This window comes from Apostichopus japonicus, chromosome 11 (assembly GCF_037975245.1).
Source record: "Apostichopus japonicus isolate 1M-3 chromosome 11, ASM3797524v1, whole genome shotgun sequence".
NCBI lineage: Eukaryota > Metazoa > Echinodermata > Holothuroidea > Aspidochirotida > Stichopodidae > Apostichopus > Apostichopus japonicus.
The window spans coordinates 1758649-1775820 of NC_092571.1; the positions used below are offsets into that span (position 1 = coordinate 1758649).

At 36.6% G+C, this 17172-nt stretch overlaps 1 protein-coding gene across 3 annotated transcripts in view; it reads left to right on the plus strand.

The window, feature by feature from the left end:
• LOC139975719 (cholinesterase-like) overlaps positions 1-17172 on the plus strand; it is a 43527-nt gene that overhangs the window by 15386 nt on the left and 10969 nt on the right. The window contains exons 9-11 of one of the 3 annotated variants that reach the window (XM_071983827.1): positions 4652-4837; positions 6720-6901; positions 7871-8780. The exons of 1 other annotated variant lie outside the window; for it this stretch is intronic. In XM_071983827.1, coding sequence (XP_071839928.1) covers positions 4652-4837; positions 6720-6901; positions 7871-7989 — 487 coding nt within the window. In that variant the 3' untranslated portion in view covers positions 7990-8780. Of the gene's footprint in view, positions 1-4651; positions 4838-6719; positions 6902-7870; positions 8781-16328; positions 16584-17172 lie in introns of those variants that run through there. One more of the 3 variants, XM_071983829.1, reaches the window with a different exon arrangement.

Here is a 17172-nt window from a genome sequence, read left to right on the forward strand (position 1 = left end):
ATTATTCTTTTAACTATATGCAGGTTGGTCCAACATTTTCTGTGCTCGTTCGAGCCTACTGTTAATTTTAGTGGAAACTGACAAATTTGTTGCTTCTGCCTAGTATATAAAGCTGCCACCCTTAATGAGGGCTACTAATTGAGTATAGCCAAAAAGTACATGAAATTGGGGGTGGGGGGCACATGGGGATCCAAATTTTCTGTGTTCAAGGGCATATCCTAAAGCCCTGTTTAGTAAAACTTAGCTCTTTTTTTTGGCAATTTGTTTTAAAAGGGTATATTCAACATGAATTATCCTTAAATGAACTAAATAGGTCGGCAGGTTGGTCCCACATTTTCTGCGCTTATTAGATCGTACTGTAAATTTGTGTGGAAACTGACATTCTTGCTTCTGCCCAGTATATAAAGCTGCCACCCTTTATAAGGTCTACCAATTGAGTAGCCAAAAAGTACATGAAAGCGAAGGGGGGGGGGGGGGGACACATGGGGGAACCAAAATTTCTGTGTTCAAATCAAGGGCATATCCTAAACCCCTGTGGAGGGCATTGTGGTCAAGTGGGCAGTGGACTTGCGTTCTAAGGATTACAGGTTCGAGCCCTGGCCAGATCATTACGTTGTGTCCTTGGGCAAGGCGCTTTATCTCCATTGCCTCTCTTCACACAGATGTATAAATGGGGACTTGCGAGGTAACTTGTAAATATAGTTGTTTGCGCCCATTGTTGCTGCACCCTAAGGGAAGTCCTCCGGGGGACACATGGTTGTGGTGCACTGTGGTGCCCAGGAGAGATAGATTGAATTGTACAGACTTTGGTGTGTAGGTGTGACATGTTACCAATGACCAGGGTTAAGTTGTAAAGTCGTGTGAGAAGGCCTTGGCCCTGAACAAGTCTGTAAACCTATAAATTAAAATTAAAAACTTAGCTTTTTTTTTTGGCAATTTGTTTTTAAAGGGTATATTCAACATGAAGACAAGACCAGGAATTATCCTTAAATGAACTAAATAGGATGGCAGGTTGGTCCCACATTTTCTGCGCTTATTAGATCGTACTGTAATATGTGTGTGGAAACTGACATTGTTACTTCTGCCGAGTATATAAAGCTGCCACCCATGATAAGGACTACTAATTGAGTAGCCAAAAAGTGCATAAAAGTGAGGGTGAAGGAGCACACAGTTGCTTCTGCCCAGTATGAAATACATAACAAGCTGTCATCCCTGTTGAGGACTACTAATAACAAGAAATTTAGCCTTATTTCTTAAACAATTCTGTCGGGATATTAAAGAGGAAGTGCTAGCCCAGGAATTATCTTTAACTATATATACAGCAGGTTATTTGACAAGTTGGTCACACATTTTCTGTGCTCATAAGGACCTACTGTAAATGTTAGTGGGAACAGACATAATAGTTGCTTTCTGCCCATTATGTAGGACATATCAAGCTGCCACTCCTGTTAAGGACTTCTAATTGAGTAAAGCTAAGCCGCTTTTTGTAAAACAATTTTGTGGGATTAATATTAAATATGAAAGGCCAGGAGTTATTCTTTGACCTTTACAGCAGGTTATTGGCAGGTTGGTCCCACATTTCCCGTGCTCATTTGGGCCTACTGTAAATGTTATTGGGAACAGACATAATAGTTGCTTTCTGCCCGTTATGTAGTACATGTCAAGCTGCAACTCCTGTTAAGGACTACTTATTGAGTAAAGCTAAGCCGCTTTTTGTAAAACAATTTTGTGGGATTAATATAAAATATGAAAGGCCAGGAGTTATTCTTTGACCTTTACAGCAGGTTATTGGCAGGTTGGTCTCACATTTTCTGTGCTCATTTGAGCCTACTGTAAATTTTAGTGAAAACTGACTATATTGTTGCTTCTGTCCAGTATGAATACAAATAAAGCTGCTATCCTTGTAGAGGACTACTAATAGAAAAAAAATTATTATTATTTCTTAAAAAGTTCTGTGGGTATATAAATAGGAAGTGCTAGGTCAGGAATAATCTTTTACTATATATACAGTACAGCAGGTTATTTGGCAGGTTGGCCCCACATTTTCTGTGCTCATTAGGGCCTGTACTGTAGATGATACTGTACTTTTACCCAGTATGTAGTATATAAAGCTGCAACCCCTGTTTATAACCATACTACTTGAGTAAAACTAAGCAGATTTTAATTGTTAAACAATTCGGTGGGGATATAAAACGAGAAGAGCAAGTTAGCCATGATTATCTTTAACTATATATATATATATATATATATATATATATATATATATATATATCTAATCTAATCTAATCTAATCTAATCTAATCTAATCTATATCAACTAAGCAGATTTTATTTGTAAAACAATTCGGTGGGGATATAAAACAAGAAGTGCAAGTTAGCTTTGATTTATCCTTTTAACCAACAGCAGGTTGGTCCAACATTTTCTGTGCTCTTTGAAGCCTATACTGTAAATGAAAGGGGTAACAGACAACACAGTTGCTTCTGCCCAGTATGAAATATATAAAAAGCTGTCATTCTTATTGAGGACTAGCTACTAATCAAAAAAAAAAAAATTAGTATTTCTTAAACAATTCTGTGGGGCTATAAAACAGGATATGCTAGGCCAGGAATTATCTTTAACTATATAACTTTAACTATATATATGTATATATATATATATATATATATATATATATATATATATACATATATATATATATATATATATATACATATTTAAAGCGGGAGGCCCGGGTTCGAATCCCGGTGGAGGCTCGAAGTTTTCTGTGGGGCTATAAAACAGGATATGCTAGGCCAGGAATTATCTTCTACTATATATAACTTTAACTATATATATATATATATATATATATATATATATATATATATATATATATATATATATATATATATATCCAGCTTTAGGAATCACAAATGATTTTCGAGTTGGTTAGCATCATGTTTGATCTCTAGAGTAAGGCAAAATATGTCACCACGAACAGAACTAGTATTGTTCGATACAGGTGTCAATAGCCTACAGTGGAATTACGACCTTCCTTACCTGTTTCGAACCTCTGGACATACAATCAGCGTCCATGGCCTAGTTGGTTAGGGTGTCCCCGTTGAAAACGTAATGTGAAGGAAAATCCAGAACAGTGAAAAAACTTCGAGCCGATTCGAACCCAGGCCTCCCGCTTTAAATATGTATATATATATATATATATATATATATATATATATATATATATATATATATACATATATATATATATATAGTTGGTTGGTCCCACATTTTCTGTGCTCATTTGAGCCTACTGTAAATGTTAGTGCAAACTGACAACATTGTTGATTCTGCCCAGTATGAATACATATAAAGCTGCTATCCTTGTTGAGCACTACTAATAGAAAAAAACTTTAGCATTATTAACCAAACAGCAGTTATTCTGATGTATCAATTAAACAGAGAAATACTTCGAATTAGAATACCTTGATGCCAAGTTTGTTGTGCATGAAATGGTATTAGTTCAAACTCAAACTGAATGAAAAGTGAATTACTGTGGTCAATTTGTCAAATTATATGCAGTGTAGACTGAAAGATAAGGACAACTGTGAAAAATTGAAAATGTTCTTTTCCTAACATATTTACAGTTCCTTAACTTGACACATGTGAATGGCTAAAGGAGGATAGGTAGTTATGAGAGATAAATGTGTTCCTTACTTTCTGTACAGTATTCCTCCAACTTATTGAGCTGGGACGTCAACTTAAGAAAAATTCATATATATACTGTTTTTTCTGCTGATTAAAGAAATTTCTGTTGGAAATTGCTATTGCTGAGGCAGTTTTTTGGGGAAAATATTCGCAGGATGAATATCTATTGCTGATTTCGGGGGAAACAGTACAGAAACTTATGTATAATTTATCTTTCAACTACCAAAGCTCCTTTAATTTCTGTCTTAGAGACAGAGACTCGGTATTTGTGTTCATTAGATGGTACGTCCCACAAAGGAGTTAATCCTGCATTTTGGGATTGGTACCCAAACCATTTGAAAGGTCTGCTTTTGGTCCCAGACATGTTGGAACAGCATGATTTGTGGTCCCACATATTGGGTGTGATTCCACAAATTTAGTTTGAAACATGTTTTATCTGGTCCCACAAATGATGTTTCTCAGGTGTGTTTTTTTGGTCCCACAATTTGGTCTGGTCCCACAAATGATGTTTCTCAGGTGTGTTTTTTTGGTCCCACAATTTGGTCTGGTCCCACAATGATGTTTCTCAGGTGTGTTTTTTTGGTCCCACGATTTGGTCTGGTCCCACAAATGATGTTTCTCAAGTGTGTTTTTTTGGTCCCACAATTTGGTCTGGTCCCACAAATGATGTTTCTCAGGTGTGTTTTTTTGGTCCCACAATTTGGTCTGGTCCCACAAATGATGTTTCTCAGGTGTGTTTTTTTGGTCCCACGATTTGGTCTGGTCCCACAAAGGTGTGTTTTTAAGGTCCCACACATAAGGTGTACATTCTGGTCCCACAAATCAGGTCCCACAATTGTTGATGCAAAACGTACCAAGTTACTGGTCCCAATATTATTGTGGAGGTGAGTGTGTGTGTGTGTGTGTGTGTGTGTGTGTGTGTAATCGGATAATGTTTTCTAATTGTTCATCATTACATCCATAGGTCAGTGTTTATAGTATATGGAAACGGTCCCGGATGGTTAGGAGCTGGACACGCTGAAGAACTTCAGTATGTGTTCGGGTTTCCATTTATTCCTGGTAGGCAAGAATGGCATGGACCAATGACAGACAGTGAAGCTGAATTGTCTGTCAAATTTATGCAATTCTGGACAAATTTCGCCAAGAGCGGGTAAGAATTAATAGACTGTCCTTATTATTCATAAAAAATATAAAAAAACATACAATAACTCTTTATATGCATTGAAATAGACAAGGATGTTGTTTTGTATCATGTTAAAAGGTTTAGTTTATTTATTTTTTTGTATTTTATCTCTGAAATTTGTTTCTCCATTGATGTTTCTATGTTATACATTTTTCTTACCGCATAGACACAGATAACTATACCATTTTCGTTTAGGTAAAAGATAGAGGTACCGTGTTTTGATAATCCATTAATATGCAGTATAACGTAGACTTGAGCAAGTCTAAAGGTAACATCACAGAGATACTAGTGCTTGAATTTTTACATTACATCAAATATTTCTTTCTTTCTTGCATGGAAAAGAATGTTTGTATGAGGATATTGTATTGTACATGTCATTGTTTGAAGTATAAACAATGTTGTTTGCTTGAATCGTGAATTTATGACAGTACAAAGAAAGGAAAATTGCATTAAGTCTAATCTCCATTGATTCAATATATCATTACAAAATACGATATATTGGGCCAAATGGGAACCTAAATATAATCAGTATTGTTCTGAAATTTAAAACATGCTAACAAATTGCACGAAGTATTCAAAAGTACCTTGCTGGTGGTTCTGGTCCTGAAAAATTATTCCTATAGACCAGGGTTTCCCTAACTTTATCCCCCCACGAACCCCCTGTGGATGTCAGAGTTGTCAACGAACCCCAACTTTTCGAGACACGATCTGAGTCATTATTATATATAATACGCATAACAGTGCTTCGTAAAAGATCAAGTCCATAGTGTAATATTGTAATGAAAAAACAAAACAAGAGATGAACAAATATTTATTTGGAAAGTTCAAGATCAGATCAGCTTTTTATCTTCACGACGTACGGTACTGTCATGCGTACACCAACTTCACCAAAGTCATGCGGCCTGTGTCTGTTTCATAATTCAGTTATTTATCACATGCACGGTACGGTACTACTATGGCAACATATGCGTATGGAACGAGAAAATAGTTTGTAGATTGGTACGACTTTTGTACATTACTAAATTATATGCTATCAGATTTGAGTTCAACAAAAAGTACTCTAGTTTTGACTTTCAGAAACGTCTCACGAAGCCCCTGGGATGGACTCACGCACCCCCTGGGGGTTCAAGCACCCCAGTTAGGGAACCCCTGCTATAGACAGTGACGATTATTAAAGCAGATCATAAAATATCTCAGTGTGGGTATAGCAATACTTTGAGAGTCAAGACTGTAAACTGCTTGTTGAGCATGGGTGGCCATTAACAGTCTTTCTAGCATACTGAGTGGCCAACATACACTGATGACTTTTAAACCGTGATATAGAGAGGAACTACAATTGCCTTTGATATCGATGGGAATTGTTCATCGGCAGGCCGTGTTTTTTTTTTGGTCATACACGGATGAATATGAAACTGTATATACCTACATCTTACTAACATCAACTTCGAGTGCCTGCTTGAAACAATGAATAGGATTCATGAACATACTGTGTTACCGAACATCGCTCTATATATCCTCGTTTAGAGGTTTCTGCGCCCGCCCCTTCACCTCGAGATAGAGTTCTACCTCTAGTTCATGCATCAGAAGAGAAAAAAACTTTACCGAGACGCTTATGGCAGTCTGGTGACTGCAAAACAGTTATCCGCAGAAATTCATTCAGTTACAAACTGCCCCCCCCCCCAAAAAAAAAAAAAAAATTATCAGGAAAAGTTTTAATTTTATCACTAATCGTTGACATGAGAAGCTTTCTAAATTTCCGGACATGATGGTGTTTACATTTACCAGGCAGGTGTCAATTAATTGTCACCTCACTGTAATTATTAATCATGACGTTCTTTCTCATACTTAGTGACCCGAGTCGACCCGATTCCAATTCTTCACCAGGTCAAGGTGATTGGGAATGGCCAGCCTTTACCATCCCGGAGTTACAATATAAAGAACTTGCTAGTGAAATGTCAGTTGATCGTGGACTCAAGGCTGACGAGTGCGCCTTCTGGGATGGATTCAAACCGGATCTTACAAGTTACATAGGTAATACAAACGGCTAACCATTTGAAAATGGATAAATGAAGAAAACAACTGCCATGTTATTTTGTCTCTCACCTGAGTAAGATAATGGGTTTGACAATTTTTGTCTCTCTCTTACTACCTATAGCTCACTGTATGAGCTAGGAACATTATATGTTATCGAAAACCAAATATTGCCGTGAACAATAATATGTCCCTTTGCACATGCGCACATTGAATTCGTTCGTGAGAATTATACTAGAAATATTGTTTCACATTAGACTGATTTAACCTACATATTGTTTAGAACGTGTAGTCTAAATCATTCGAAACCATAAATAGGCTAAACCAATGACACGTAATTGGTTTGTTGAAAAGCGAGACCCTTTAGAGGAAATCTCTTCTGTTACGTTCCTTGGTATGCGTCTCATCACGTGTACAATTGCGGTGCGGTCTTGTGTTTGTGTCACGTGACCAGTCCGAACGATACAACACATACATGAGTGTTTATGAAAATAGTTCACAGGTTCCTACATCGGGGAACGGGGAGTATATAACCCTTCCCCTTCGTAAATTTACCCTTATGACTTTCAAAGAGCCTAAACATGAATGTCATTATATCAAAATTATTTTCGCATTCTCCTCGCGGGAGAGACAGAAAATACTTAAAAATGACCTAGTGTCATTAGGAGCTTCTACGAGGACTTGGTCCCATAGTAATCCCATCTGTCCCCTAGCGCTGGACCCTGGACACCACACTAAATGTTTACACACTGCCAGCGCGGGAGTGTGTAGGCTTCATGGTCAACATCACTAGCACTAAAATGCATTGTAAGGAATTGACACACATTCGCCCTTGCCCAATCTCAAACCAATGTCATAGACCACTCTTGATATGAAAACAAAAAAGATTGTTATTGTTGTGCCTTGCATATTGGCCTGTTAGTAATACTGAGACGTTTGTTTCTTATCCTTTTGCGTTTATATGTATAGCTTCCATGGATACAGCCGAACTCGAGTGGCGAGAGGAGTTCAGCGGCTGGCAGAAAGATTTAGAAGATTGGAGAATGGCGTTCCAAGAATATCAGGAGGATCCTGTCTGCAATCCATAAAACAACAAAATGATTCAAACTTTTAGCTCTTATATACTTATATTGATACAAATATATAAATAAATATGACATATGCAACTACGAATAAGCAAATTAGAACTCACCATCAAATGTATACCTTGTAAAAGCTACGTAAATGTAGGAACAAATTCAAACAAATTTATGTTTCCAAAATGGCATTTTTTCCTTGGATAGACTGACAAGGTTGAAACAAATTTATGCGGTAATTTTGGTATATTTTTACATAAAAAAATTTCATAATATTACTGTTCCGTCTATATTATAACTAGTCAAATATTATTTAAGGTTTATACTACAGAATAAATGTTTGAATATACATTATAATCTGCCATAAATATGTTATCAAAGTTGAACAATATTTGAAGGAATATCGAAACTTTTGAAACAATTCTTTTACGTTGCTTTCTGCTTGCGATTGTAAAATAATTGATTTCAGGGAGAGAGTTAAAAAAATACCCGTATGTTAACATTAATTAGGAGGCAAACAAAAGAATCTGGGAAGGTAGTTCAGTTTGATTTAATCACTTCAAATTGACTTCAAGTACTCAGAGAATTTTCTCAGATTTAGACTATTAATTATAGACGTTAACGTGATAATTTTAATTTCGGGCCTATATTTCTGTTAATATCAAGCTAGCTGTTTGTTCTTGTTTTTATTTCTTTGTTAAAATACGTGAATGATGAGTAAGTTCAATTGATCTATACCTACGGTTTTTTAATTCATTGTATTATCCTATTTAGCGTATATTAATATACCAATTTAAACGCGACATATTCTAAATTAGTACCTCTCTTAGCGACATGGGGTTCAGGAATCCTTGCGAGAAGGAATGTCCCGCATGAACACCTTTATGTTCATATTGTTTAAATTACCGTATGCCTTATAGCATAATTTTTAGTCTTAAAAAATGTTTAAAAATATGAGTACTGATATTGGTTACACAGCTCAACCAAGTCGTGTAGAATGTGATTTGCAAAGATGACTGGGTAGCCAGGGCCAACTACTAAGCGGTACCTGTTTACATTGGAGCTATGCAAGACTGCACACGGAGGATTGTCAACATTCAAAATGTAACGTACACTGTTTGATATGGAACGCGAAAAGAGAAAACTTATTTCGTTTTCTAAACTAAGTTTGTTGTTGTCTAAACATTGAGCTATTAAGCTCCATGGTCTAAACTAAAGTTGTTGCTGCTGTTTTACCAGGGAGCTCCATAACAACTCCCTGGTTTTACCATGGAGGTAAAAACCTCCATGGTTTTACCACGTTGTTGCCGTCAAACTGCACGGTGATGTCCTAACTTCCGTTGTCTAAACGTACATCGTTGTCTAAACTTTCGTTGTTGCCATCGGCGCTGTTCAAAATTGCTCAACCGCGTAATGTAAACCAGAATGCAAATGCATTGAGGTTTCGATGACTTCAGGACACTATATTTCTGCTTGTTAGTATAACCAGAACTAGCTGTTACAATAGAAATGGCCCGAACCACCATTTTGATACAATAACACTATGGCATGATAAAAACAGGTCAGTCTACTGTACGTGGCTATACACACCTCCACCAAAAAAAAAAAAAAAAAATGGGGTCTTGGAGGTCCAAGTCCATTTGGGGTCACTAAAGGTCAAATTGTGGAAACCTTGTTTTATAAGCTACCGTATCTCCCACCGCCAGCCTACCAGATAACATTTGCGTTACGCCTCATACGAATAGGAGGCTGCATATACGATGTGAATGTCGGAAATCAAGTAAAATGAGTGTCTAGACAAAGTACCAGCATAAAAATACTCCACATTTAAACTGATTTCATTTAGCCCCTTCAACAATGTGTAGAGATACGCTGTGAATGTCGGAAATCAAGTAGAATGAGTGTCTTGACAAAATTCCGGCACAAAGGCTTCACTTTTAAGCCTACTTATTTGAGCCCCTTCAACAATACGCTGTGAATGTCTGAAAACAAGTAAAACGAGTGTCGAGACAAAATGCCAGCAAGAAATACTGCACTTGAACCATTAAAGAGGCCATGACATGAAAAGTGAATTGAATTGAATTGAATTTATTTCTACATTCCATTATTTTACATTTACATTTTGAAAAATTTGAACAACATTCCATTATTTACATTTTGAACAATTTATGATGAATATAGATGGTATCAAATACATTAAACAGTAAATATAGAGTATTGAGATAATATATATTTGAGATGGAAGTAGAGGAACCAGAAATAAGTGTATACTTTTCTGGTCTGGTCCCTTTGTAACAAAGAAAGTGCAAAAAACAACACCCACCCCACCAACCCCCGTCCCACCCCCTCCCCAAAAACCCCCCAACAAAGTCAGAATCTTATAAAAAGAAAAAGAAGCATAAGAGAAAAAAAAACAGGAAGTACAACTAAGATGGATTGCTATGCAGTAGGTATTGTTTTAGTTTTTGCTTAAAAGTATTGAGTGTTGGAGAAATTTTAATGGCATGATTAAGAGAATTCCAGAAGGGTACACCTGTGCTACGAATCTGAGAATGGTTAAAACTAGTTCTAGAGTAAGGATGGTGTAGCATATTCATCGAACGAGTGTTATAAGTGTGATAACTAGAATTGCAAGTATAAAAGTTATTAAAAGCTGGTGGGAGAAGACCATGATGAAATTTGTACATAAATATCCCTAGTTGGTACTTGTACAAATCATATAAAGTTAATGTATTGGAGTCTATAAAGAGAGGAGCAGTATGCGAGATGTAATGAGTCTGGTTTACATTGCGGATAACACGTTTCTGTAACTTAAATAAACTGTTAAGTAGAGTTGACTGTGTATTGCCCCAGACAAGAAGACTATAGTTGAGATGGGGAAGCACAAGAGCATTATACAGGGTCAAAAGTGACTTCTTAGGTAAAAAATTCTTTAGTCTGTTGATCACACCATTGGATTTAGAAAGCTTCTTGCTGACCTCGGAGATGTGTTGTTTCCAAGTCAACTTATCATCAATGGTTATCCCTAAAAATTTAGCATGAGGTGAAGCATCAACTTGATGCCCATCCAGTATAACATTAATGTTACTAGAGTCTTGGACCTTGTTATCAAAAATCAGTAATTTTGTTCTTAGAATATTAAGAGAAAGTTTATTTGTTCTGAGCCAGTCAGAAATGTTTGAGAAACCATTAACAGCTTCAGCAAGAGTGTCATGTAAGTTCTTATTTTGAAGGAATACTGTGGTATCGTCAGCAAACAAGATAAAAGTTGAGTTCACAGATGAATTATAAATATCATTGATATAGAGAATAAACAATAGGGGTCCTAGTATAGAACCCTGCGGTACACCAATATTACATAGGATACGATCTGAGTGGGAACTATTAAACTGTACATAATTACATCGATTATGGAGATAACTTTTAAACCAGTTATGGGCGGTACCACGAACACCATAGGCAAACAATTTATTTAATAAGATACGATGATCAATGGTATCAAAAGCCTTAGAAAGATCAATGAATATGGCAGAAGTAGTGAGCCTATTGTCCAAACCTCTTGAAATTTTATCTATGAGACTTAAAGCAGCCATATAAGTAGAATGTTTATTGCGAAAACCATATTGGTTTGTAAATAGGATTTTATGTTTTGTAATAAACTTATAAAGTCTATCGTATGCAAGACGTTCAATGATTTTAGAAATGACAGGTAACACAGATATTGGTCTGTAATTTGAGAAATGCTTCGCGTCCCCAGACTTAAAAATTGGAATTACCTTCGCAATTTTCAGCTCTGACGGAAAAACTCCATTTGAAAAAGACAAATTGATAATATGGGTTAGTGGTATTGAAATAATATCAGCTACATGCTTTAGAGTTTCATTCGTAATATTATCATAACCAGGACTCTTGCCATTTTTTAATTTAGACATAGCTAATTTTACCTCCTCAACATTAGTTGGGAAAAACGCAAAAGAATTTGGAATATTACTATTAACATAACTTAATGGAGTATGCTGGCCAGCATGAAGCTTTTTAGCTAAATCACTAGCAACTGAAGAAAAATAACTATTGAATTCATTAGCAATATCATCATCATCATCTCAATTAAAGTACTAAAATGCATCTTTTTGGCCAAGTTATAATGGTAGTTATGAGTCGATTTTTGTACTTTGTATATGCTAACTTACGCACTGAAGTGGGATTTTGTATGTATTTAGAATATAGTTTGTGTTTTTGTCTGATTGATTTTAGGATACCAGCAGTAATCCATGGGGATTTTCCATAATTAACTTTCTTATGTACCCTGCTGTATGGACAACACTTGTTAAAGGTCCGTGAGAAAATATTGGAAAAATTGCTATAGGCAGATTCAGCATTTTGGTCATTAGTAATGAAAGACCAGTCGAGGACACTGAGCTCATTGTTCAGGTGATTAACATTTTTGCGGCATGTGTTATTCTTAAAAATAGCATGTTTTCTTTTAGTTTGAATCTTACTTCCTGAAACACAAAAGATTGGATAGTGGTCAGAAATATCAGTCAATAAAATACCACTCTTAGAAACATTTGTAGAATTTGTAAAAATATTATCAATCAAAGAAGACGTAGCAGAAGTAACCCGTGTAGGTTTATCAATTAGCGGATAACAAGAGTATAAGGACATTATGTTACGAAGCTCTTGTACATTTTGTACTTCGTTCTTCTTTACAAGATCAATGTTAAAGTCCCCTGCAAGAAAGACACCCTTGTTTTCAGTATTCAGTGCTTCTAAGCAGTTACCCATGCACTCAACGAAGTGATTAATTTGTTGATCGGGTGGTAGGTATATGACTCCTACTATTGTATTTCTGACTGTAACATTATTTAGCTCAATAAAAAGTGACTCAGCGCTATCACTCATTAAATGAGTAAGATCGGTTCTTATCTTTACATCTAGAGTCTCTTTTGTGAAAATGGCAACACCACCTCCTCTTTTAATATTTCTATTTCTATGAAAGAGTTTGTAGCCGTCTATTTGGAGGGTGTCAATAGGAGAAAAATCATGCAGCCAGGTTTCTGTAATGCATATAAAAGTGAATTTAAAATTGTTAATAGAATGCATAAAATTTACAAAAGGGTCAAAGTTCTTCGTAAGACTTCTGATATTAATATGAAGAATTGTGGTATGTATGTCAGGGCACTGAATATTGCTATTAAAACTAGAATCATTATAGTAATTACACGGAAAATTACTTAATTCGTCTCCCTGGTCGTTAGTTACTGTTTCAGTGAAGATGAAAGATGTTTAATTCTACAGTGTTCACACCATTTTTGGACAATTTAAATACATTATAAGCATAACATTGCCATTGGTTTACTTGGTCTGATCTTAGTTTCTTCTTAAAGGTATATAGATGATTTAAAGAAAGGAAAAATGGAAAGGCTAGTTTACATAAATTCATTGAAGAAAAAAAATCATTGTGAGCATAAATTTTTGTAACGGTATTTGTCAGTCTATCAGAAGACTATTCGAACAGTAAACTTACAGATTTTCGAGGTCTCTTTCATTTTTAATATTAATTTTTGTTTCTTGTCCATTGGATGACGTTATGAGTGCGATGATTCGGCCATCAATAGTCCAACAATTGTTTACTTTATTGTGTTCTTTGGTCCTCTTTAGAAGCGTCAGATTTTCTTGCGTTAGGTCGTCTGAGATTACGATGCTAGTGGATTTTAGGCGTCTTCTTGCTCGCATTACCTGGGATTTCATTTGGTAGGATGTGAATTTGACAAGAATTGCTCTCTTTGCCCATTGTCTTTGGCGTCCTGCTCGGTGAGATCTGTCTATGTCTGGATCGGTAATGGTTACAGATAGCTTTTCTGCTGCAAGTTCCTTTACAATTTGATTTGTGTCTTCACCTTTAACTTCGTTGATTCCGGTGATTCGTACGCTGTTTCTTCGGGTGTATTGTTCAAGATTGTTGAGTGAAGCATGTTGTGATAGTTGGGCTTTTTCTAAGTTGTTGAATTTTTCTCCAGTATCTTGTAGTCGCTTGTTTTATGGTCTAGTTTATTTTCGACTGCAAATAGTCTTCCTTCATACTGATCTATTTGCTCTACAAGGCTGCTAAATTTGCTTTCAATAGCTTTGGTCACACACAGTTGTATTAGAGCCTTAAACTCATCGCTCTCGAAGAGATCAGCTGTAACCATGGACGCGACTTCGGCTATTGACTGCTTGCTTTGTCTTGTAGCTGCCGCAGGTCCTTTGCTATTGTTTCCTTTGTTGTCTCCAGCCATTGTTGGGCAAAAGAATTCAGTAGATCCAAGTATTTGACAAAATGTTAAATTTTGTCTCTGAGGTAAGCAAAGCTTAGGCTTCTTGCTGAGTGTAGATCACTTCGGAAGGATATTTGTGTCACAGGAGTGCCTCACTGGTTACAGCAGAAACATCACTTTTTTGTCATATTCGTTAATGATAGGACGAATTATTGGCCTTCAAGGCGGTCTGTAGTAATTGCTCACATGGTTTTTAGAAATTACTCCATAAGCGTTATTTTAAATATTGCAAAAAGAAGAGATTTTGCAAACTTTGATGTATGTTTGATGTATGTTCACTCCACACTCAACTTGATATCCAAAGTCCAACTAATCGAGAGTAACTTCCTCTGAATCTATGAGAAATTCTATGTTCAAACTATCCTCATCACCTTCAAAACATCAAGGACTAATTAGAAATTAACGTTTTAATAATCGCATCCGCAAAAAAGACCTCTGAAAAAATGCGATTTCAAAACAAGACAACGATGACGTCATGTTAGGAACACAGGTGCCAAGCCCAGGCATGTACGGATGCGCGACGATCATACCGTTCCATATATACACGCACATTTACACTGAGAGAACAACCACTGTATTACGCTATATCGTTAGAAATTTCAAGTTTGTTTTACAACTGTTCTAAACTATCCGAGAGAAATGCCGGTCGGTTGTGTTGTTGGGGGCTGCATCAATATCATAACCCATGCAATTAGCCTTCATCCATGGCCGAAGGACGAAAAAAACACGGCGATTATGACCAAGTTAGTGCATAACACCAGCGCCGATTTCACTGGGCCTAGCCAGTATACAGCTCCGTATGTAGCGAACACTTCACGGATGCATACTACGATCCCTCCTTTTTAATGAAATAAAACAAATGGGCTTTAACGGGTCGACATAAACGAGTCGTTCTTCTGTCAATTATTCCACATTAAAAACTCCGAAGACCAGATCGGGGAACAGGAAACCTCCAATGGGGCAAGTGGCGACCCTTTGGAGGGAGCGCGGCCGAGCACTAGTACTACTAGAATTTGTGAAGAAAAGATCATATTACCGTACCTACAACACATAGACCTAGTCAAAACTCGAGTGTATCTTCGATGATTAATTTCTTGGCATAACGTTGTTAGCGGTCTTTTTGGTCTAAATATTCGTAACAATGCTGAGCGAGGTTTGTGTATATTCAATTTACTCCACAATCCCTTTCCCAAATCGAAACTCCGAACTGGATTGGTGTTACGAATGATCTTGCGTGGCGGGTTTAGTAAACTAGTTTAGTGAGTATATTGCCTACGTACTCCGATATTGTGCCCTTCGTGTATGGTAGGCCGCATGAGAAATAATTGCTGAATTATATCCGACATAATTACTGAATTATGTCGGACATAAATCCGAATTTTGTACCACATAAACACAAATTATGTCGGACATAAATCGACCCATCAGCTGAGCGCATCTCCATGCCTATTTATGTGGTACAAAAATCCTATATATGTACCACATAAATCAACCAATCACGTACAGAATCATATAGAATGTCAGTCAACTCGACACACCCTCAACTCGACACATTCCAACTCGACTAATCAGTCACCTCGACACACGGTCAACTTGACATAAGCTACTTAGGTCAACTCGTCACAGTCTCGTTTTGTCGGGTGCTGGTAGCATTTATACATTCCCTATACGTTTGAAGGTATACTCACTTGGTTTCAGTCTTAGTGTATAAGGGACTGGGTTCATGGTGAATCTTTGCAGTTTGCTGTTTCTTTTCAGATTCTATTTTGTGTGCTTTTCTCAAAAACAACAAAACAATAACAAAAGGGAACAGATCATATATATACTATGCCTTAAATGTTCTACGAACAGATCACGACAACAACAAAAACAAAGGTTAAAAATCATTGAACTGTCTCAAAATCTGATTGCACAATTGACGCTATGCCTTTCCCTTTAAAGTCAAATATGGCTTTAAGTGTGTTATCTGTTTGCCTATTTCATCACTGTCATTTAGCCTAAGTCACACTAGAGACTTTAGTAGTATAGGCTTCTGCTGTCGGCTAAGTAACAGCTTCATTCCGGGCTCGCAAGACAATATTATATTATACATTTAACACCCGTCACAGATTCAACATGTCTTCCCTACCACACTGCTTAGTGTTGGCTGTCTTAACGGTCATTGTAGGGTTAGCTACTGGGGAAGATGTTTTCGTCGACTTACAGCTAGGAACGGTACACGGAATGTCTGTTGACTTCATTGAGAATAAATTCATCAACAAATCCACCAATATAAATGTCTTTAAGGTATGTAGATAACGAATTGCTTTGATGATTTCTTCAGAGATATAAGATCCGAACGAGGAAGGCTTCTTTAGGGCAGTGTCAGGAGACCTCTCCGCGTTTGGGGTATATAACATATACGTAGTAAGCAAAATGACGGATATACAGATATGCCTACTACTTATTATTGATTATATTGACTCGCTGTAAAACCATGCATACGCTGAAAATCCTGTATTCTAATTTTGATAATTTTAATATTTGGCATAAATGCTACAGAGTTATTTTCTACAAACATTGTGTATATATATCGATTGTTAATCTTAGAAATGGTAGATTTTCCACTACCCAACGATGTCACAGATTTGTTACTGTACGGTTCTTTTGCGGTTTGTTCTATTGTGTATGCCTATGTGCTGCCAGAATAATCACACATCATAAATGAATAAATAAATCACACGTGACTATACGGTAATTGGTCATACGTTACGCTGAATGTATCAACATCTCGTATTCTGTGACGTCATAATAGATTAAATATCTCTATAACCCCATAATTTCTAATATTTTCGAAAGTGGCGGTGACGTAATGGCAACGTCACGTCACGCGTTT